General features: G+C 51.0%; 8 protein-coding genes across 8 annotated transcripts; 1 reads left to right on the forward strand and 7 right to left on the reverse strand.

Annotated features, from left to right (window-relative positions):
• Positions 1-188: 188 nt before the first annotated feature.
• Positions 189-1571, reverse strand: ASPVEDRAFT_40337 (uncharacterized protein). The gene has a single exon (XM_040812139.1). The coding sequence runs from the start codon at positions 1377-1379 to the stop codon at positions 324-326; it is 1056 nt and encodes a 351-aa protein (XP_040666589.1). The 5' UTR covers positions 1380-1571; the 3' UTR covers positions 189-323.
• Positions 1572-2098: 527 nt separating this feature from the next.
• Positions 2099-3761, reverse strand: ASPVEDRAFT_127706 (uncharacterized protein; the record flags this gene model as incomplete). The annotated part of the gene is made up of 3 exons (XM_040806490.1): positions 2099-3175; positions 3220-3606; positions 3657-3761. The coding sequence occupies 3 exons, from the start codon at positions 3759-3761 to the stop codon at positions 2099-2101; spliced, it is 1569 nt and encodes a 522-aa protein (XP_040666590.1).
• A 640-nt stretch (positions 3762-4401) lies between these two features.
• ASPVEDRAFT_51907 (arrestin family protein) lies at positions 4402-5672 on the reverse strand (the record flags this gene model as incomplete). Its single annotated transcript, XM_040814540.1, has 4 exons — positions 4402-5022; positions 5077-5394; positions 5428-5566; positions 5617-5672. The coding sequence occupies 4 exons, from the start codon at positions 5670-5672 to the stop codon at positions 4402-4404; spliced, it is 1134 nt and encodes a 377-aa protein (XP_040666591.1).
• Positions 5673-7870: 2198 nt separating this feature from the next.
• On the reverse strand, positions 7871-9043 carry ASPVEDRAFT_126679 (uncharacterized protein; the record flags this gene model as incomplete). Its single annotated transcript, XM_040806385.1, has 3 exons — positions 7871-8221; positions 8280-8613; positions 8658-9043. The coding sequence occupies 3 exons, from the start codon at positions 9041-9043 to the stop codon at positions 7871-7873; spliced, it is 1071 nt and encodes a 356-aa protein (XP_040666592.1).
• Positions 9044-10677: 1634 nt separating this feature from the next.
• ASPVEDRAFT_93575 (2EXR domain-containing protein) lies at positions 10678-11229 on the forward strand (the record flags this gene model as incomplete). Its single annotated transcript, XM_040818763.1, has 1 exon — positions 10678-11229. A coding segment is annotated over one exon (552 nt), but the record flags the coding sequence as incomplete, so codon positions are not given.
• A 306-nt stretch (positions 11230-11535) lies between these two features.
• On the reverse strand, positions 11536-12557 carry ASPVEDRAFT_591077 (uncharacterized protein). Its single transcript, XM_040815454.1, has one exon. The coding sequence runs from the start codon at positions 12374-12376 to the stop codon at positions 11567-11569; it is 810 nt and encodes a 269-aa protein (XP_040666594.1). The 5' UTR covers positions 12377-12557; the 3' UTR covers positions 11536-11566.
• On the reverse strand, positions 12558-14247 carry ASPVEDRAFT_591069 (uncharacterized protein). The gene has a single exon (XM_040815453.1). The coding sequence runs from the start codon at positions 14101-14103 to the stop codon at positions 12739-12741; it is 1365 nt and encodes a 454-aa protein (XP_040666595.1). The 5' UTR covers positions 14104-14247; the 3' UTR covers positions 12558-12738.
• A 493-nt stretch (positions 14248-14740) lies between these two features.
• ASPVEDRAFT_885420 (uncharacterized protein) lies at positions 14741-16091 on the reverse strand (the record flags this gene model as incomplete). Its single annotated transcript, XM_040818350.1, has 3 exons — positions 14741-15244; positions 15298-15836; positions 15893-16091. 3 exons carry the CDS (start codon positions 16089-16091, stop codon positions 14975-14977), a joined length of 1008 nt encoding a protein of 335 aa, XP_040666596.1. The 3' UTR covers positions 14741-14974.
• Positions 16092-16247: the final 156 nt, after the last annotated feature.

The following is a 16247-nucleotide window of genomic DNA, read 5'->3' on the forward strand; positions in this document are numbered from 1 at the left end:
TTCATTCAATATACTGTTTACATTCATTCAGTTTTCTGTTTGGGTTATGTTGTGCTGTTATTGATTGTGCAGACCATACTAGATATATACATATATATATCCATACACAGCACGACACCCAACCAGCAAGTGGAGATAAACTGATCAATATAAAATTGACAAATGAACGATATGCTATTTATTCCCATCATTACAATGCTATACAACCGAATCCATATCCAAACAGGCTACATACAAAATTACCATACCCATCAAGCCCTTCAATGCAATCCCAACTCCAAAGCCAATCCATCCCATAACCTAATATATCCAATAAGACCTTTTTATATCTTGCGATCCTCATAATAAACACTCGCCCCGCGACTCCTTCCATCAATCTCATTGACCATCCGCGTCGAACTCAACTCCTGCAACTCACTCCCGCCATCCAACTCAGCAGCAAAATGCCTCCCTTGACTCTGCGGTGCATGCTGATGCTGATGCTGATGCTGTATATACCCAGGCAGCGCCCCTGCAACAGAATCAGGACCATACAGCGGCGATTTCCCTGCCCACCCACCCTGTCCACCGGGATGGGCCGATTCAAGCGGCGAATACGCGAGAGGCTGCTGGTTGTAGGCGTCAATGACAGTCGGCGAGTACGGTTCGTGGTTATTCTGTACGTAGGGTGCAGCGACCATATTAGAGCCGGTCGTGGGCGTGCGCGTTGGCGGTTGGGGAGCGGGAGCGGGAGCGGGGGCTGGACCAGGACCAGGACCAGGGCGAGCCTGCGAGGTAGAGACAGAGTTGTATCCAGACGGAGAGGACTCTTTTCGTCTCTGCCGCGCGAGATATATGATTGCCCCGATGACACCGGCGCCGACAACAATACCGGCGACGATCCCGCCTATTGCACCGGGCGATATGGACTCGGAGTCGTCTTCCGAACCTGAACTTGATCCCTCATCGGGTGTGGGTGTAGGCGTCGTTGTAGTAGTAGTAGTAGTAGTAGCAGACGGCGTTTCTGTACTACTCGTACTCGTACTGGTCGAGGTGGTGCTTGACGAACTCGCCGCCTCATCGATAACCTCGTATGAGCGCAGCGGCACAGACGAGTTCCCCTCCTTCAGGTTCGTGGCGTACCCCTGCGCCGAGCCGGAACAGTCCTTGGACGAGTACAAGTAGATTGTGATATCTCGGTCGTCTTCGGCGTCGAACTCGTACCAGGCGCCCTTGGGGTGGTCGATTTCCTTGCATGGGTGTCCGACCTGGTCCCACCTTGCGGGGGGCTCGATTGTGGTGGAGCCTTTGCTGTCTGTCCAGAGGAAGGTCCAGGCCTGAGATGTGGGGAGGAGGAGGGGGAGGAGGAGGAGAGACGTTTTTGACCGTTTTGGTGGCATTTTGGTTGTGTTCGTCGTGGGAGTGGGAGGATGGGGGATGGGAGCAGGTTCAGGGTTATATTGAGAGGATGAAGGAAGGAATCGCATCCTTCCAGGCACGGATTGGTCCCTCAACAACCCAAGAGGCTGAGAGCCTGAGAGCCCAATGGATGGGAAATTTACGAGCCAACACTGGACCATTTTCCGAGCAAGCCTTTGCCCCTGCAGCCCGTGTCCTGTGGTGGAGGGCGGAAAAAGGGTCTAAACAGACAGCCAAGGCCAGCCAAGAAATGAGATGCAATGAGGGCGCATTCTCGAGGTGATCAACGGGCAAACACGAGAATTGGAGCCCGTCATCGTCGAATACAACCTGATCGAAGTTAGGGCTGAATATCATTACTTGGGAAGGCCAAGAGAAGGACCCAGATCGACATGACGGTTCAACCTGATTTGCTGCTTATTTGATCTTCACTGCACGTTTCGTATTCAAAGTCACATCAGAATAGCTGAGTCTGTGCTTGAATTCAATGAGTCTGGATCAGTCCAGTCGATCTGATACAGCTAACCCTATAAACAGTATATTATTGCCTTCGCCCCCAACCCAATGTCAATCCTCAATACGACCACTTCCTATTTCGATACGAGACTTTATATGAGACAGCCATACGAGACTCATCTTGAACAAAAATAACAACATTACACATTATCATGGAGATCTAAAATACAACCAACTCTATCATCTACAACTTCGCCTCAACATCAACCTCCCTCCCCCTAAGCCCCTGCACACTCTCCAACGCGCGATTCAAATCATAACTCTGCGTCCCCAAACTCAACACCAGCGCCACCCCACAAACCGCACAGCAAACCGCATACACTATCCTCAAACTATCCGTATACGCCGTCTGCAGCGCCAGTTTCTCCGCACCATCATGCATCGTCTTGATCACTTCCACCAACCCGGCCGCGTCCTGCGAATACACACCCGCCATGGGCGCCAGGGACTCATAGCGCAGTAAATAGTGATACATCCTATTCTGGAAGACGACGCCGCCAATGGCAACGCCGACGGCCTGGCCCATCGCGCGGAAGAAACTGAACATCCCGACTGCGATGGCGAGAGTCTCATTCGTTGCGGAGGCTTGGATGGCGAATCCGATAGACGGGAATAACAGACCGAGACCGATCCCGGGGATGATATTGATGAAGATAAAGGCCGGGATGCTGGTGTCTACATCCATATAGCAGAGCAGACCGAGGCCGAATGTCGAGAGAGTCCAGCCCGTCCAGATGGCCCAGCGGTAGTGGCCGAATTTGGTGACGAGGATGCCCACGACGGCGGCGGAGGGGGCGACGGTGAATGTTGCGGGGAAGAGGGCCACGCCGGCCATTATGGGCGAGTAGCCCTTGACCGCTTCGTAGTAGAGGGGTTGGTAGTAGAGGATGCACCAGAGGACGAGGCCTTGGAGGAACGAGCCGGCGAAGGAGACGGACGCGGTGCGGTTTTGGAAGATGGCCGGGGGGATGATAGGGTCTGTTGCGAAGCGGTATTCATAGACGGAGAAGACGGCCAGTCCCACGACGCCGATGATCAAGGGGACCAGGGTGCGCCAGGAGGACCAGGAGTAGAGGATGCCGCCCCAGGTCAAGGGGATCAGGAAGGAGGACAGGCTGCCGACGAAGATGACGGTGCCGATGTAGTCGATCTGGCGCAGCTTCTGGGCCAGGGAGCTTGGGATGATGTTGAGCTTGAGGAAGAGGACGATAGACACAAGTCCGATGCCGATGAAGGGGAAGTTGATGTAGAAGATCCATCGCTGTCTCATTAGCACTTGGACTGTATAGGCAGTAAGGGACATACCCAAGTAACATCCTGCGCAAAGCCACCACCGAGGATAGGCCCGGTAACAGAGCCAACACTCCACATGGCAGACAAGATCCCAAAGTACTGTCCTCGAAGGCGCAGAGGAACCAGGTCAGTGACAATAACCTCGCTGAGGGCAATCAAGCCTCCACCGCCGACACCTTGGATAGAGCGTCCAATAAGCATATGCGTGAAGTCGTTGGCCACGGAGCAGATCACCGTGCCGACGAAGAAGAGCGTCAGGGCAGTCAGCACCAGCGGCCGTCGACCAAAGATGCCAGACAGCGAGGCAAAGTTGGGCTGGAAGACTGTCGAGGAGAGAAGAAACGAGGTTCCGCTCCAGAAGGCCTCGATTGCTGTTCCTTTGAGGTCTCGCGTGATGATCTACCCGTGTTAGCGTAATGTAGGCCTGTATACTTGTTAGGGCTACATACAGGCAGAGCAACAGAGATACTCGTCCCATCAAGGGCAACCATGAGTGTCAACACCGATAGGGTGAAGAAGGCCAGAATCCCGCGCTTGCCCAGGACAAAGTCCATCTCTGGTTTCTCGCTGGAGCCAGAGGGAGAGCCACTTGCTTCATGGTCCGCAACTTCTTTAGTCATGTCGTCTGCTGTTTAATATACCAAGCAATGGAATGATTGATTTAATCCATCCGGATACAAGACTCAATAAATACTCCCACATCTCAGGCATAACGCAGTTGACCGACTCCGTCCGGATGAACAGCAGCCCGTATAGGGTGCGGGACGGAGACGGCGTGACAGTGATCCTTCAGGCAGCTGGCATAACGAGAGGCTCGAGAAGCCAGAGATAAAGCCAGCTAGCCTATTCAGACTAGACTTATTCCTGCGTGCGGCTGAATCGTATCGTGGCTTGTGTTCAGTCGGGACAATTCGAGTCCGACTCACTCCGATCGGTCGGGACTGGTTCTGTGCGCCGGATGGTTTCTTGCCCGATTACAAGAATCAATTGACCCATAACTATTAATTAGTTAAGTTAATTAGTGAAGGAAAGCAGTTACTAAATACAGTTAGCCTTCCGAGGAAGCAATTTCCAGAATTTCATTCAATCTGCCGATAACGCCAATAAGCCAATAACGCCAGTACCCATAACGCTATTAGTCTATCACTCTATAAGGTATTAATGTATCTATCATATCGCATCATTACTCCCCGATCACATCGCCAAGAGAGTGTTTGACTCTGGACTATACAGTCGATCCAGCTCATGGCTCCCATACGCCGGTGGCGCCTCGTCGCTCGGACTGAGTGCTCCCTGCGGTGGAGGCGTCGCAAGGCCAGCAATCGACGACCCCTCCCAGATGCGATAATACGGCGACAGGTATATTGACACCGGGATGGCCAGGCGGAGCTCGCTGACGTGTCCGTCTGGATTGTGCATGCGCACGTTGATCTTGAGCTTGTGCTTGATCCGGATTCCTTTTGTGTCGATGTCCTGCATGCACTGGCCCAGAATCTTCGGCAGATGGAGTGATCGCGCGAACTGGAACCCGGAGGTGTCTTTGACGGCGACGTCTGGGGGGTTGTTGTCGAGAAGATACCGGTCGCTTGACAGGATGGTCGTGGAGGAGGTATTATTCTTTCCAGTATCCATGTCGGCCTCGTTCAACGCAAAGTCGCGGATTTCCAGCAGCTGCGACTCGACGTATTCAATTTTCAGACCCCTCATCGCAGGGACGAACGCGTGATTCACATCGAGCGACGTTCCAAACGCGACAATCTTGTTAGGGACGTGGATCTGATACGCGATCTTCTCAGCCCATACTTCGTCAAGAGTCTACACAGTCGGTCAGTTAGTTTCCCATAAAACAATAAAAAAAGGTAAACGTACAATATCCTGAGCACAGTTCTCCGGTACACGGACAACACGCAACGGCTTCTGGAATTTCACATCCCTGCCGTGCTTGCGACCGATCTCGACCGTGAACATGTACGCGATAGAGGCATCCTTGACTCCCTCCGCGCTCTCCGGCAGCGACCCCTCAAGGACAACATTGAATGGGAACTTGTACTCCCCCGCCGGCAAGACCTGCGGCGTTGTTCGGTATGAGTCGTGGAACTCCCACGTGTGCTTGTAGAATTCTTCTTCGCTTGCTTGTCGCTTCCAGGCGGTGCGGAGTGGGAGACTGCACCTGTTAGTGCCTTTTTTCTTTCAATGAAAGGAGGTAAAAACTTACGATACACGCCGTACTCCGGTCAGATGTAGTCGGATGTGTTTAATAGTGAGAGGGTCTTTGCATCGGAAGGTGAGGTTGCCGCTGAGGTATACGGCGAGGGCTTCTTGGGGTGAGCCCTGGAAGACGACGTGGTCTTGGTCAAGGCTAACAGTCACTGTTAGAGCTGAACGTGGTAAGTAGGTGCTGGTACGTACTCGACATCGGCGTATTCAGAGTGAAGGGTCGGGCTCTTGAGCAGATGGAGTGCCATGACGGTGAGGGCTACTTGTGCGATTTTGCGTGGGAGGTAGTAGTCGGATAACCAGACGAGGACTGTAGCAATTGCGAGATCCAAGAGGTAAGATCTCGTCAGAAGGCCTTCCATTTGGCAAATGACTTAGGATATAGTAAACAGAGCATAACGGTAGCAGAGCAGGAGGCCAGGGTTTTAAGGAAGGGACGGCGGAGCAATCCATCCGTCCCACCTGCAGAAGATTATAAAATTATAAAATTATCTACGATAGACAGATGTCTGAATTGCCGAGGATATCTGGATAGACAGGCAGCCAGGGTGACGTGACGGCTCGCAAGATCGTCTGCTTCAGTATCGGGCCGATATCTCAAGCACATGCAAACCGATAGAACACGAGAAGGGAAAGGATCGGTAGCGGCGAGTTCCTCCGAGTGGGCTCATTTAAAGTATTGGGTAATGAGCCCCTTAAAAAGAGGGCTCTCGGCGAACCAGCGGCCTCCAGCAGGGCTGATGCTGGATGACAGCTCGCAACGTGGTTCCCTTTTCACACACGGGACGATCAGTAAAATCTGAACTGCCCGATCGGCTGGCCGATGTCCTTTCACATGCTTCTGCTGTCCAGTCTTGCTGTCCAGAGTCTGCCAGTTTCCCTCTCAGCTGTCTGCAGCTGAAGAGTGAAAACAGCTGAAGACGCTCATCATCAGGCCATTCTCACATCTGGGCCCATATTCTAGAGGATCAGTATACTTCATCAGTCATAACTCAGAATACGAGACGGGGCAGTTGTTCATCCGCGACATCCGTGCAGATCTTTGAGTCATCCTGAGGCATCAATTATGCATCTTATTTCATTGTGACTTAATCATGATTATCTCGCTCAACACCTTCCTTATTCCCTTCCCTGCTCCCGTGTCGCAGCATATTCTCTCCCAGCATCAGAATCCTTTAAATTTTATCACGCCCCTGGTCATAGACATGCAATGGGGGACCCGATTGCACCCAATAAACAACGCATCACCCGACAATGGCCGCAATCTCCCCTTCGTATCAACCTGCACCGCAACAAGCCCTTCATCCGCCTCCAGATACTCCCGCCTAGATAGTACTCACCGTATGACCCCTACTGTATAGGCATACTAAAGATAGACGATCGCGTGATCTCATCCTGGGTCGACGGCTGATTCTCGGGTTCTGCATCCGAGTTTCGACCCTCGGGTGCGATTTGCGATCCGAGACCCCAACAATAATAATTTACTATAAATCTGCTAGACTGAAGTATTCATCGTGTTATAATGCAGAAATAGAACTCAATTCAATTAAGCAAGTCTCGAAAACTGCATCACAAAATATATCATCATACACACATATATATATATATATATATCACAATGCGAGCAGTCTTCACCATCCGAAACATCCTCTCAATCGCACATCCATACGGATACAGTACTGCATCCTTAATACCCCGCGCATTCTCCGCCGCGGCGCTGTTCTCCGTCGTTGTCTTGCCTTTTGTTCCTCCGGCTGTTATGAGTGCGAAGAGCGGAGGGAAGAATACGTACGTCTCTTTATCTAATGTCGTGAGGATAGAGGTGCTAATAGGCCGATAGAATGGCGCCTGCACACCCTGCTGCTCGGTTTTATGGACAGAGGGGGATTCGGGTGGTGTAATTGTTATCATTGATGTCTCGATGAGCATTGTGGTGTTTGTTTAGGGCATTGTTTATTTATTATGTATGGGTTGCATCCGGGATGCGGGTTTAGCGATTTTGTATATGGCGTTACTGAGCACAAATGGTACGAACGAGGCATGTTGAATTGTTGCTGGAACTGGACATTTACAATATCGTCGTCTGGAATAATCTAACCACTGCGGAACAACCGTAGATGGTTTGGAAGGGGGCAGAGAAGAATACTGGTTAGTGTTGAACATTAAGTTGGCAAGGAATAGTCAGATTAAGAGAAAATACAGCGCAATTTGTTACACCTGTTGGTTAAGGCAAAATGTACATGATTGCTGGGCTAACATAATGTTGTGCAGGTTGCATATCGAAGCATAACCTGCAGCTGAGGTCGACATTTAAATACATGAGGATAAATACGAACTGTCACTTAAAACACATGAATATGTAGAAGAGATAAATTCAATGTAAGCTAATGCATAAAAAACAACAGGCTCAATTCGATACATCAAAAAGTCATAACATCTCATCATCCTACTCAACAACATACATCTCCCTCAGCATCGAGTCAATAAACTCCCGCTGCTCCTCCAACCACGCCCTCTTCGCATCAACATCAAACGGCTTCTTAGCCATCTCGCGCTCCTTCTCCACCTTGCGCTGATACCGGATCCGCTCCTCAAGAACCTCAGTCCGATAGTCAAAGTACTGCGGATACAGCTCAGTCAGGTTACTGATGCCACGGACACCAACGAGGATCGTCTCGTCACGGACAAGGGGGTTCTTGGGCCGGAATGGCGTGACCATTGAGATACGCTCGCGGCCTCCGACCGCTTTCAGGGCCTGGTGCTCGAGGTACCGGCCTTGCATGACGACTGCATAGCCCTGTAGAATTACGTTAGTATCGCAACGAGATGAGGGGCTGGAGTTGAGTGGGACGTACCATAGCAGGCCCGCGGACCTTCTTGATATCGCCAGAAGGCATCTTGATTGCCGTCTCGCCGCCGACCATCTCCGTGCAGTCCGAGAGCATGGTGACGCAGACGAAGGGGAAGCTATCGTAGTGCCAGGCGAAAGCAGGGGTGTCGTCGTCGGCGGCGGGCTTGATGGTGCTGGTGGAGTTACTGGCGACGCCCTCGACGGGGTCATCCTTGACGGCGACGTTGATGTTGGCAATCTCGTAGTCGTATGCGGGGACGAGGTCAATGCCTGCGATAGAGGAGATCTTGTCGAGGACCTCGGGGGACTTGAAGACGTCGTAGATGAATGGTGCTCGTCTGCAGGGATTAGTATTATACGGTAAAGAAGGCTTCAAACATACTCATGCCCCATCCCGCGGATCATGTTGGTGCAGAAGGTCGATGCATACTGGCAGTCGTTCAGCACGGGCTCGCTGAAGATCTCAGAGCGCATCTGCTTGATGGCGTCTTGGGTGAAGAGAGGGAAGGGCTCGGAGATGGCATTGGGGGAGATTCCGGCACCCTCCAGCCCAAGGTCGGCCATCTTGTGGATCTTCTGTGGGGGCTGGAAGTGGAGATGCTCGGCAGGGTCAAAGGTTCGCTTCTGAGGCACCTTTGCCCCCTCGATCAGGGACCGGGGGAGGATGCGGGTTGGGCGTGTGGCCTTTTTCGTCTTGGGGCCGATAACTGTGGGTGCCCTGGGGGCTGGGGAGGGTGAGGGCGTCGAGATGAGGGCTGCTGGGGCCATTGTGAAATTCAGATTAAGTTTAGGCTTGAAGGAAGATAGATGAGACTGCTGTTGTTGGTATTGGGATTGAGCGGCCGGGGTTCTTATAGATAGACCGCGGCTTCACTATCACCAGCACGACTCCGGGGTATTGACTCCGCCATCTGGGGCACCCGAGCACGAGAGTCATGGGACGCCCCTGTGAATGCACATCAACGGGTTTGTTTCCCTTGTCTCCATATAGACTGTGTTCATGACACATGCCGAACCGATCGCCAACCTAGAGGGTTCGACTAGGCGAGGTGCGTCGGATGGACATCACGATAAGCTTGTATGTGTCAACAACCACAAACCAGCCGTCGGGTTTGTCTCCCGATGCAGGTCTATAACGCTAGTGCGTGGAGGATCTCAGTCTAGACTCGGCCTGCTGCCAGTTGTTCGGGAGCGCGTGTCTTTGCCGGGATAGAGTATCCAAATTGAGCAAAAGGATGGTGCTTCCAGGCTTCACGGCGATATCAGGAACACTTGCTGATTGTGCTCCTTCTCAGCTTGATAGAGCTATACAATGTCACTGGGCAGCCAATCCTCCCTATCTGGGTCATACCGATGAGGGGTGTTGTGGGTATGGGATCCCGAGCCGAGATCACTCCGATGAGGAGTGACAGCGATGCTACCGTGGATTCACGCCTGGAACTTCCCCAAGATGACTTGGAGATAGGATCCATCAGGACCAGAACTTCACTTCCGAGATTGTTGTGCCCCACGTTGCCCTGCCCGACCTGGTGCCTGGCCACTGGCCAGCATTCATCTCGGTCCCGGCTGTGGATAGTTCTGGAAGTGATTCTCTTGTTTTCTTGTACCGCGCTCTCCGCATGCTTGATGTGGGATGGACCAGCCTGATACTGGCTCTGGAGAGCCCCTCATGGACATCGAGCGCCGTATTCACCTTCCGAGTGCCCTCCGTAGTGATCCGAAGATCTCTGACAGACCTGTCGGTTGCAGACTCGGACCAGGAGGCGATAACCTGTTTTGGTGGAACATGGCTTGCCTTGATTACGATTATGGATGGATACCCAGCGCTGTTGGTAAGGCATTTTCCTACCTATCCGGACACACTGGGCATGAAGCCCTGACTTTGTGGCATCTCCTTGCTCTATCAATTCAATGCAGTGCGAGAGTAGGTTCCATTGCTGACTTCTGATCCGGGATCGTTACATTTGGTCATACCAAACAGACACAGCGGCTAATTAACCAGCACTTTAACTAGGTTATTGACTGACTGGTGTATCCACAAGCCAACGTTGATATTCCTGACTGCCTCTTATCACCAACTGGAACGGCTTTTGGGGACTAATATGCTAAAATGAGTCCTGTTTGTCTACACCCATACACTGATTGGTACTGGTCAAACACCGGACGATAAGCGAATGCTGAAGATTTGCGTCGATTAACTACCCAGTCCATATAAGCGATCAATACCTCAGACAACATGTTCTTGTTTATAGCAGGCCTGAATCACCATGAAAGCACTTTGATCGACCCAGAATCAGCCCCCACGCAGGAACTCCACGCAGCTGACGATCCAATGAACTGCTGCCTAATGAAGACGCCACGGCACTGCAGCGAAGTTAACTCAACTTCTTCCAACGATCATGGCACAATTCAGTTTATTTCCACGCCTACCCCCAGAGGTTCGCCACCAGATATGGCTCGAAGCTCTCTCCAAACACTCCGAACCCGGCGAGGCCCCGCTCTTCTACTTCAAAAAGGGCTGCTGGCGCTTCCGATATCTTAAACCCGGAGAAGAGGGGTGGGAGCCCGGGGACAACAACTTGTACCTCGGGTTTGAACATGAACGTCTCGACCCCCTGAGATATGACCACCCCTTGTTCCACGTAAACTGGGAAGCCCGCAGCGCTGGTCGGCTCTGGGCCAGGTCTCGCGGAGTAAAGGAAGACGCCCCCCTTCTGATGACCCGGTCATTCGACATTGACCGCGATACGCTTTACGTATCAGGGGGAGAGCTCGGCGATCTCATTGCCGAGCCAATAGAAAAGCCCTGGGAAGAGGAAATATTTGAAATGTTCAGCACCAATGGCCCGTTCTGGCGCTCGCTGGCGCTTCCGTTTTGGTTGCTAAGGGATAATCCGACTGAGATGGCGGAGCTGTCTATGGGATATGACAAAATAAGCGTAATATATGTTATTTTCAAGGCTGAGCCGGAGGAGTTTTGGCACTTCCAGAGTACGGAGCACCGAGAACGGCAGTGGTGGGAGCTGCAGAGTTTGGAAGAGGCCCCGGATGCGAGCCTCTGCTGTGATGAGGATAACGAGCTCCATTGGCGCGGATATACTCCTGAGCTTGATCGGTATGGTCTAAATGAGGTATTGGGGCCTGCGGCGACGGAGATGATAAAGAGAGAGAACACGGTGTGGAAAGGCATTGAGATTCGACCGGTGCGCGTTGTTAAGAAGTCTATATAGACAATATGATTCCTGTATAATACTTAATTGAATTGATCGGTCTTCCATACTTTCCCGAGTATTATAACAACCTTAGACTATTATACACACCCACAATCCAAGGAGCTCTAACCCTAGAAGCACGACTCGTCTCTCCATCGTTACTCTGTCCCAATCCCATCCCAGGCAGTTCATCCTTGTCAACGCTCTCTGGCTCTCTAATCCACCCTCGCTTCTGCGCATCCAGCACAGCCTTGAACCACGCATCCGCCATCTTCCCATACCCCCGCTCGTTCGGATGCTTGCGATCCCACAGGTCTTCAAGGGTAATATTAACCGGCACAGACAGAACCTGCCTCCCCTCCATACCCTCCATAATATTCGCAAGCTTCTCATTAAACGCATCAGTATTCGCCTGTATGCGCGTATCATTCGCCCAAATCACCGGCGCCACAAGAACCGTCACACCCTGACTCGCCTCCAGCAGCCGGTCAATAATATCCTCCATAACACCCCCCGCAGAATCAAGATCAACCTCAAGGTCCATATTATTCGTGCCGGCATGGAGACAAACGATATTCGGCTGCGCCTGTATCGAAAGCTCCAGATACTGCCGTATATCAGACAGATATTTCCCGCTATGGCCCTCGTGGTCGTTATCGGCCATTTCGCCTTCCTGTAGACTGCCGATCATGTCGACTTCAAGGCCTGCTTGCTGGTTTTGCAGTGTGCTGCGGAGTTTGTGCCGGTATCCTGTTATATCTGGGGAGCTGGTTCCGCGTGTTATGGAGTCGCCTAGTGGCATTATGCGGAGGGGTGGAAGTGACCCTGTCACCAGGGGAAATGTGAATGCGAATGCGACTGCATAACTTATGGTTTGGAGGTAGAGCATGGCAGATATGATATAGACAACAGCGACACAAGGGATTGAAGTGTACAACAGAATTACAGCTGTAGAATTATGGAGTCCTTGAATACCCAAGTATCATATACAGCTTCCCAGACGTTGCGACTTGCGAGGGTTGCGAGATGGATATCGACGAAACACTGGAGCAGGACATCAGCCAGTAATGGTCCTCTTCTGCTGCGCCACTCGCAAAAAGGCCGTCATCATCGGAAATTCCGGCAAAAAGGCGGGCGCTGTGTCGATCGCTGGTGTAATTTCCAGTCCCTGGCATGCCGAGAAATGAGAATCTCTTATATCCACAGTCTGATTCCCCGGCTTTGGTGAGAATAAAGAAGTATGAGCTTCTATCATTTAAGGTACATAAATGGCCAAAAAGCACCGGGATCACCACACTCAAATGCAGCGTCATATCCCTCGACAGTCTTTTCAAGCAGGTTTCCTTCTAGTTTCAGTGCTATCCCCGTCCCGCTTAAACTGCTTAGAAGGTCCAGACACGCCTTGTCGAAAAGAATATCAGTCGCCCCTCGATGCGGTAACCCCAGCATTTGCCCAGGGTAGAACGTATCCGTATGCAGCGAGATACTAGCTAAGCGGGGCAGTTTGCTATCCAACGCGAGGCCCGCTATATACACCAGCAACGGCGCGATAGGGGACTGACAATTCTGAACCGCGAGGTGTTTCAGGTAGACTGGTAACTGCGGCGCTTTGCCCAGATATACCTGGTCCAGGGTGAGATATTCCAAACCGACAAAGTCCGTGAGCGAGCCGAATTCGGACTCTGCCATGGGAAGTGCAGCGGAGTCGGGGATTGAGTCATCGAGCGATGATAGCTGCAGAATTCGGAGGCTGTCCCTGTGGCTGGAGAGTAGGGAGTATAGCTGGCGAGGGCTGAGTTGGTTGCTTTGGAGATCTTCCTGGCCGCAGTAGAAGGACTCTAGATCTCGGCATGAGCAGAGGAGCATGCCGATGCCTGATTCTCCGATGTGGCTGCGGCTGAGTGAGACGGTTGACAGTGAAGGTAATCCTAGCGGCAGACTAACGGGGTATATTGTATTGCATTGTTGCTGTCCACGCAGCGAGTAGTCGTTGACCTGGATGCTTGTCAAGCGGAGGAGGGACAGGAGGCGGGCGATGCTGTTGATGTTTATATCGCCACCATGGCTATCTTGTCGGCAGTCCACAGAAAGGGACTCAAAGACGCCATCTCGACAGAATAGTGAAGTGGGCGTGCTGTTTCGGACCTGGGCTAAGCTGGTGAAGAGGCCAAGCCCTTGGGGGTCGAGTGTTATTGTCAGCTGCCTCAGATTGGGGCTCCGGGCAATGAGCAGCATGGGAAGAATTGCTTCTGTTTCAAATGCACTGGAATCGGGCATATTCATTCCCTTCACCAAGTTCTGGCTTTGCAGTTCCAGGGGCTGGATGTCTTTAGCTGGGAGTTCATATCGGCCGGTGTCCTGATCGAGGAACAGGTCGGTGTCGATATCGAGGCATCGCACTTGCTGTGCTATAAAGGGGCATGTAGTGACAGTACGACAGAGAAGCGGCAGCGACGATCGTATATCCTCAGGGCCTAGGACAATATCATGGTAGAGCTGTGGCTGAGCAAGGGCGCGGAATTTCTTTGACAAAAGACAAATGCCCAAAGTCTCAGTCACACCGATGCAGTCTAGAATAATCAGAATGATCTCTGGCGGCAATTCACCGAGTCCCATGTCAGTGTGTGTGAAGTGTAAGATGGGCTGAAGTTGTGGCGAGAGACGTCGAGGGGCGAACACGTCATCGTACACAAGCCGAATATCCTCAATGCTGGGATGTGATTGGCAACAGTCCAGAATACGAACAAAATATTGTCCGACCGATCCTCAATTGCATAAGTTTACGGGGAACGCTCTACAGGAAACCCGATCTTCTGTCTTGCTCTGAGTTTAAGTTATACATATATCAAGTTAGTTGGTCAACGCACAACTTTTACTGCGACACTGCTAGCAATTATTGGAATTGTGACTATTATTTGGATTTAGGATTAGTTACCTAGTAGTCTACAGTGCCATTCAAGACACGGCAAAAGCTTTTGCCTTTCTTTTGTTTCACATTTTGGCTAGCTTGCAGAAGTAAAGCTCATCGATCCAGATTGTCCTGTAGTAGAACTGGCATGCCGGGAATATTCACATTAAATATCAAGTGTGAAGCCAATTGAACTTTATACGAACAGAAAAGATATTCCTTAGTATAAAGTCAACGTGGGAGATTGAAGAGGATTACTAGTTTGGTAGTACATAATTTTCAAGGGTAAATTCCAGCAATATTCAAAGCCGAGTGAATCGAGTCCGTTTCTAGTTCATTGTACCTATGTGGGCCCTCCGCAGCCAGACATAGCTATGTCTTAGTGGTCCATATAGACGTTTCATTAGCTTACTTCCGCAAGGAGTTGCAATAGGTATCGACAGACGTTGAGCCAGATTGAACCGGCCTTTCGTGGGAGCTATTGTCAAGGCTTGTCTGAAGCTTTATCTCCGACCTTACACCAACTACATCACTTACCTCATTTTCGGCATGGAACACTCAATTATGTCAGTAGTTGCCTTACAGTGCATCAGAACCACAAGAATACCTTGTATCATGTGGACTTGTTCCAAAGTACAACGGGAATGCTGCGACTGTCAACGCGTTCCCTGTAGTTTCAGATGCCGCAGCAAGGATAACATAGACTTCATCTTCAAGCTCTTGGAGGGTGGGCACATTCCCATTCTTGGCTGTTTCGGATTGCAGGATTTGGTGGAAGATCGTTTGTCGGTCTTGTGTTTTCTGGTCCTTCATTCTTTCCTTCACCTCCAGAATCCGTCTTCGACTTTCCTGTCAATATTGTTAATCGTGATTTCTCACAGCTGTCTTGATTACTTGGATACCTGATGGTGTATCATCATCTTCGACAGAGACTGACTCGTCAACTTCGCTAAACAGAGCGGAATCGCCATAGATATCAACTGCACAATAGGAAACTGGTTGAAAACCCAAACACCAGGACCTAGCGACTGTATCATCCTGAAGAATTCTATCCCGTAGTCAGGCCGCTGCAGAAAGTCATAGCTCTGACCAAAGGCATAATCCGTCACGACATCAATCGCAAGAGCGCGAAAGGCCAGATGCAAGTTAACCTCTCCAGTCTCCGCCAGTGATTTCCTGCTGCGAGATATCAGCAAAGTGACCTTTTGCTGTATAAGCCCCTCCAGCTCAAAGACTCTCTTTTGTGAGAAGAATGGGTTCAAGACTGCTCTCTTGACGCGATGCAGACGCGGGTCGCATGTCGCAAACGTCGCCTGCGGAGTACCGAAACTGCCATAGAAAGATGGGTCTTTGCCATAGTTCGATCCAACGGAGTATACCTTGTCGCAGTATTCGGGTTCGGACAGGTGGATCTCGCTGGGGGTGATTCGAATTACTGGACCTAAGCACACGGATAACCTTAGTTACCAGTCTCTGAATTATGAAAGGAATGCTAACCGTATTTTGCATGCAGCTCGGGGATCTTCAAGTAGAATCGACCGCTGTTGATGTTGTACCAGAATGAATAGAAATGGAACATGCGTCCTAGGAGTGGTCCGGGAATATCTGCCAGTGGGTGGAAATAGATTCGATACAGTAGAGTCCATACACCCCAGACTGCGAATGCAAGGAGAATTCTTAATATGAGCTGCAGCATGATCGGAATCTTGTTTAACGGTGATAACAGTATGGGAAGGGCTAGCGATGATCCCGAGTTGGTTAATATTGGTTACTTTATTGCTCCTGTCGTCGTCATTCATTCCAACGGTAATTCTTGGCCAACTCAATTGTTCCAGTACGATGTCACTGGCGT

Source organism: Aspergillus versicolor, assembly GCF_001890125.1.
Source record: "Aspergillus versicolor CBS 583.65 unplaced genomic scaffold ASPVEscaffold_3, whole genome shotgun sequence".
NCBI classification, from domain to species: Eukaryota; Fungi; Ascomycota; class Eurotiomycetes; order Eurotiales; family Aspergillaceae; genus Aspergillus; species Aspergillus versicolor.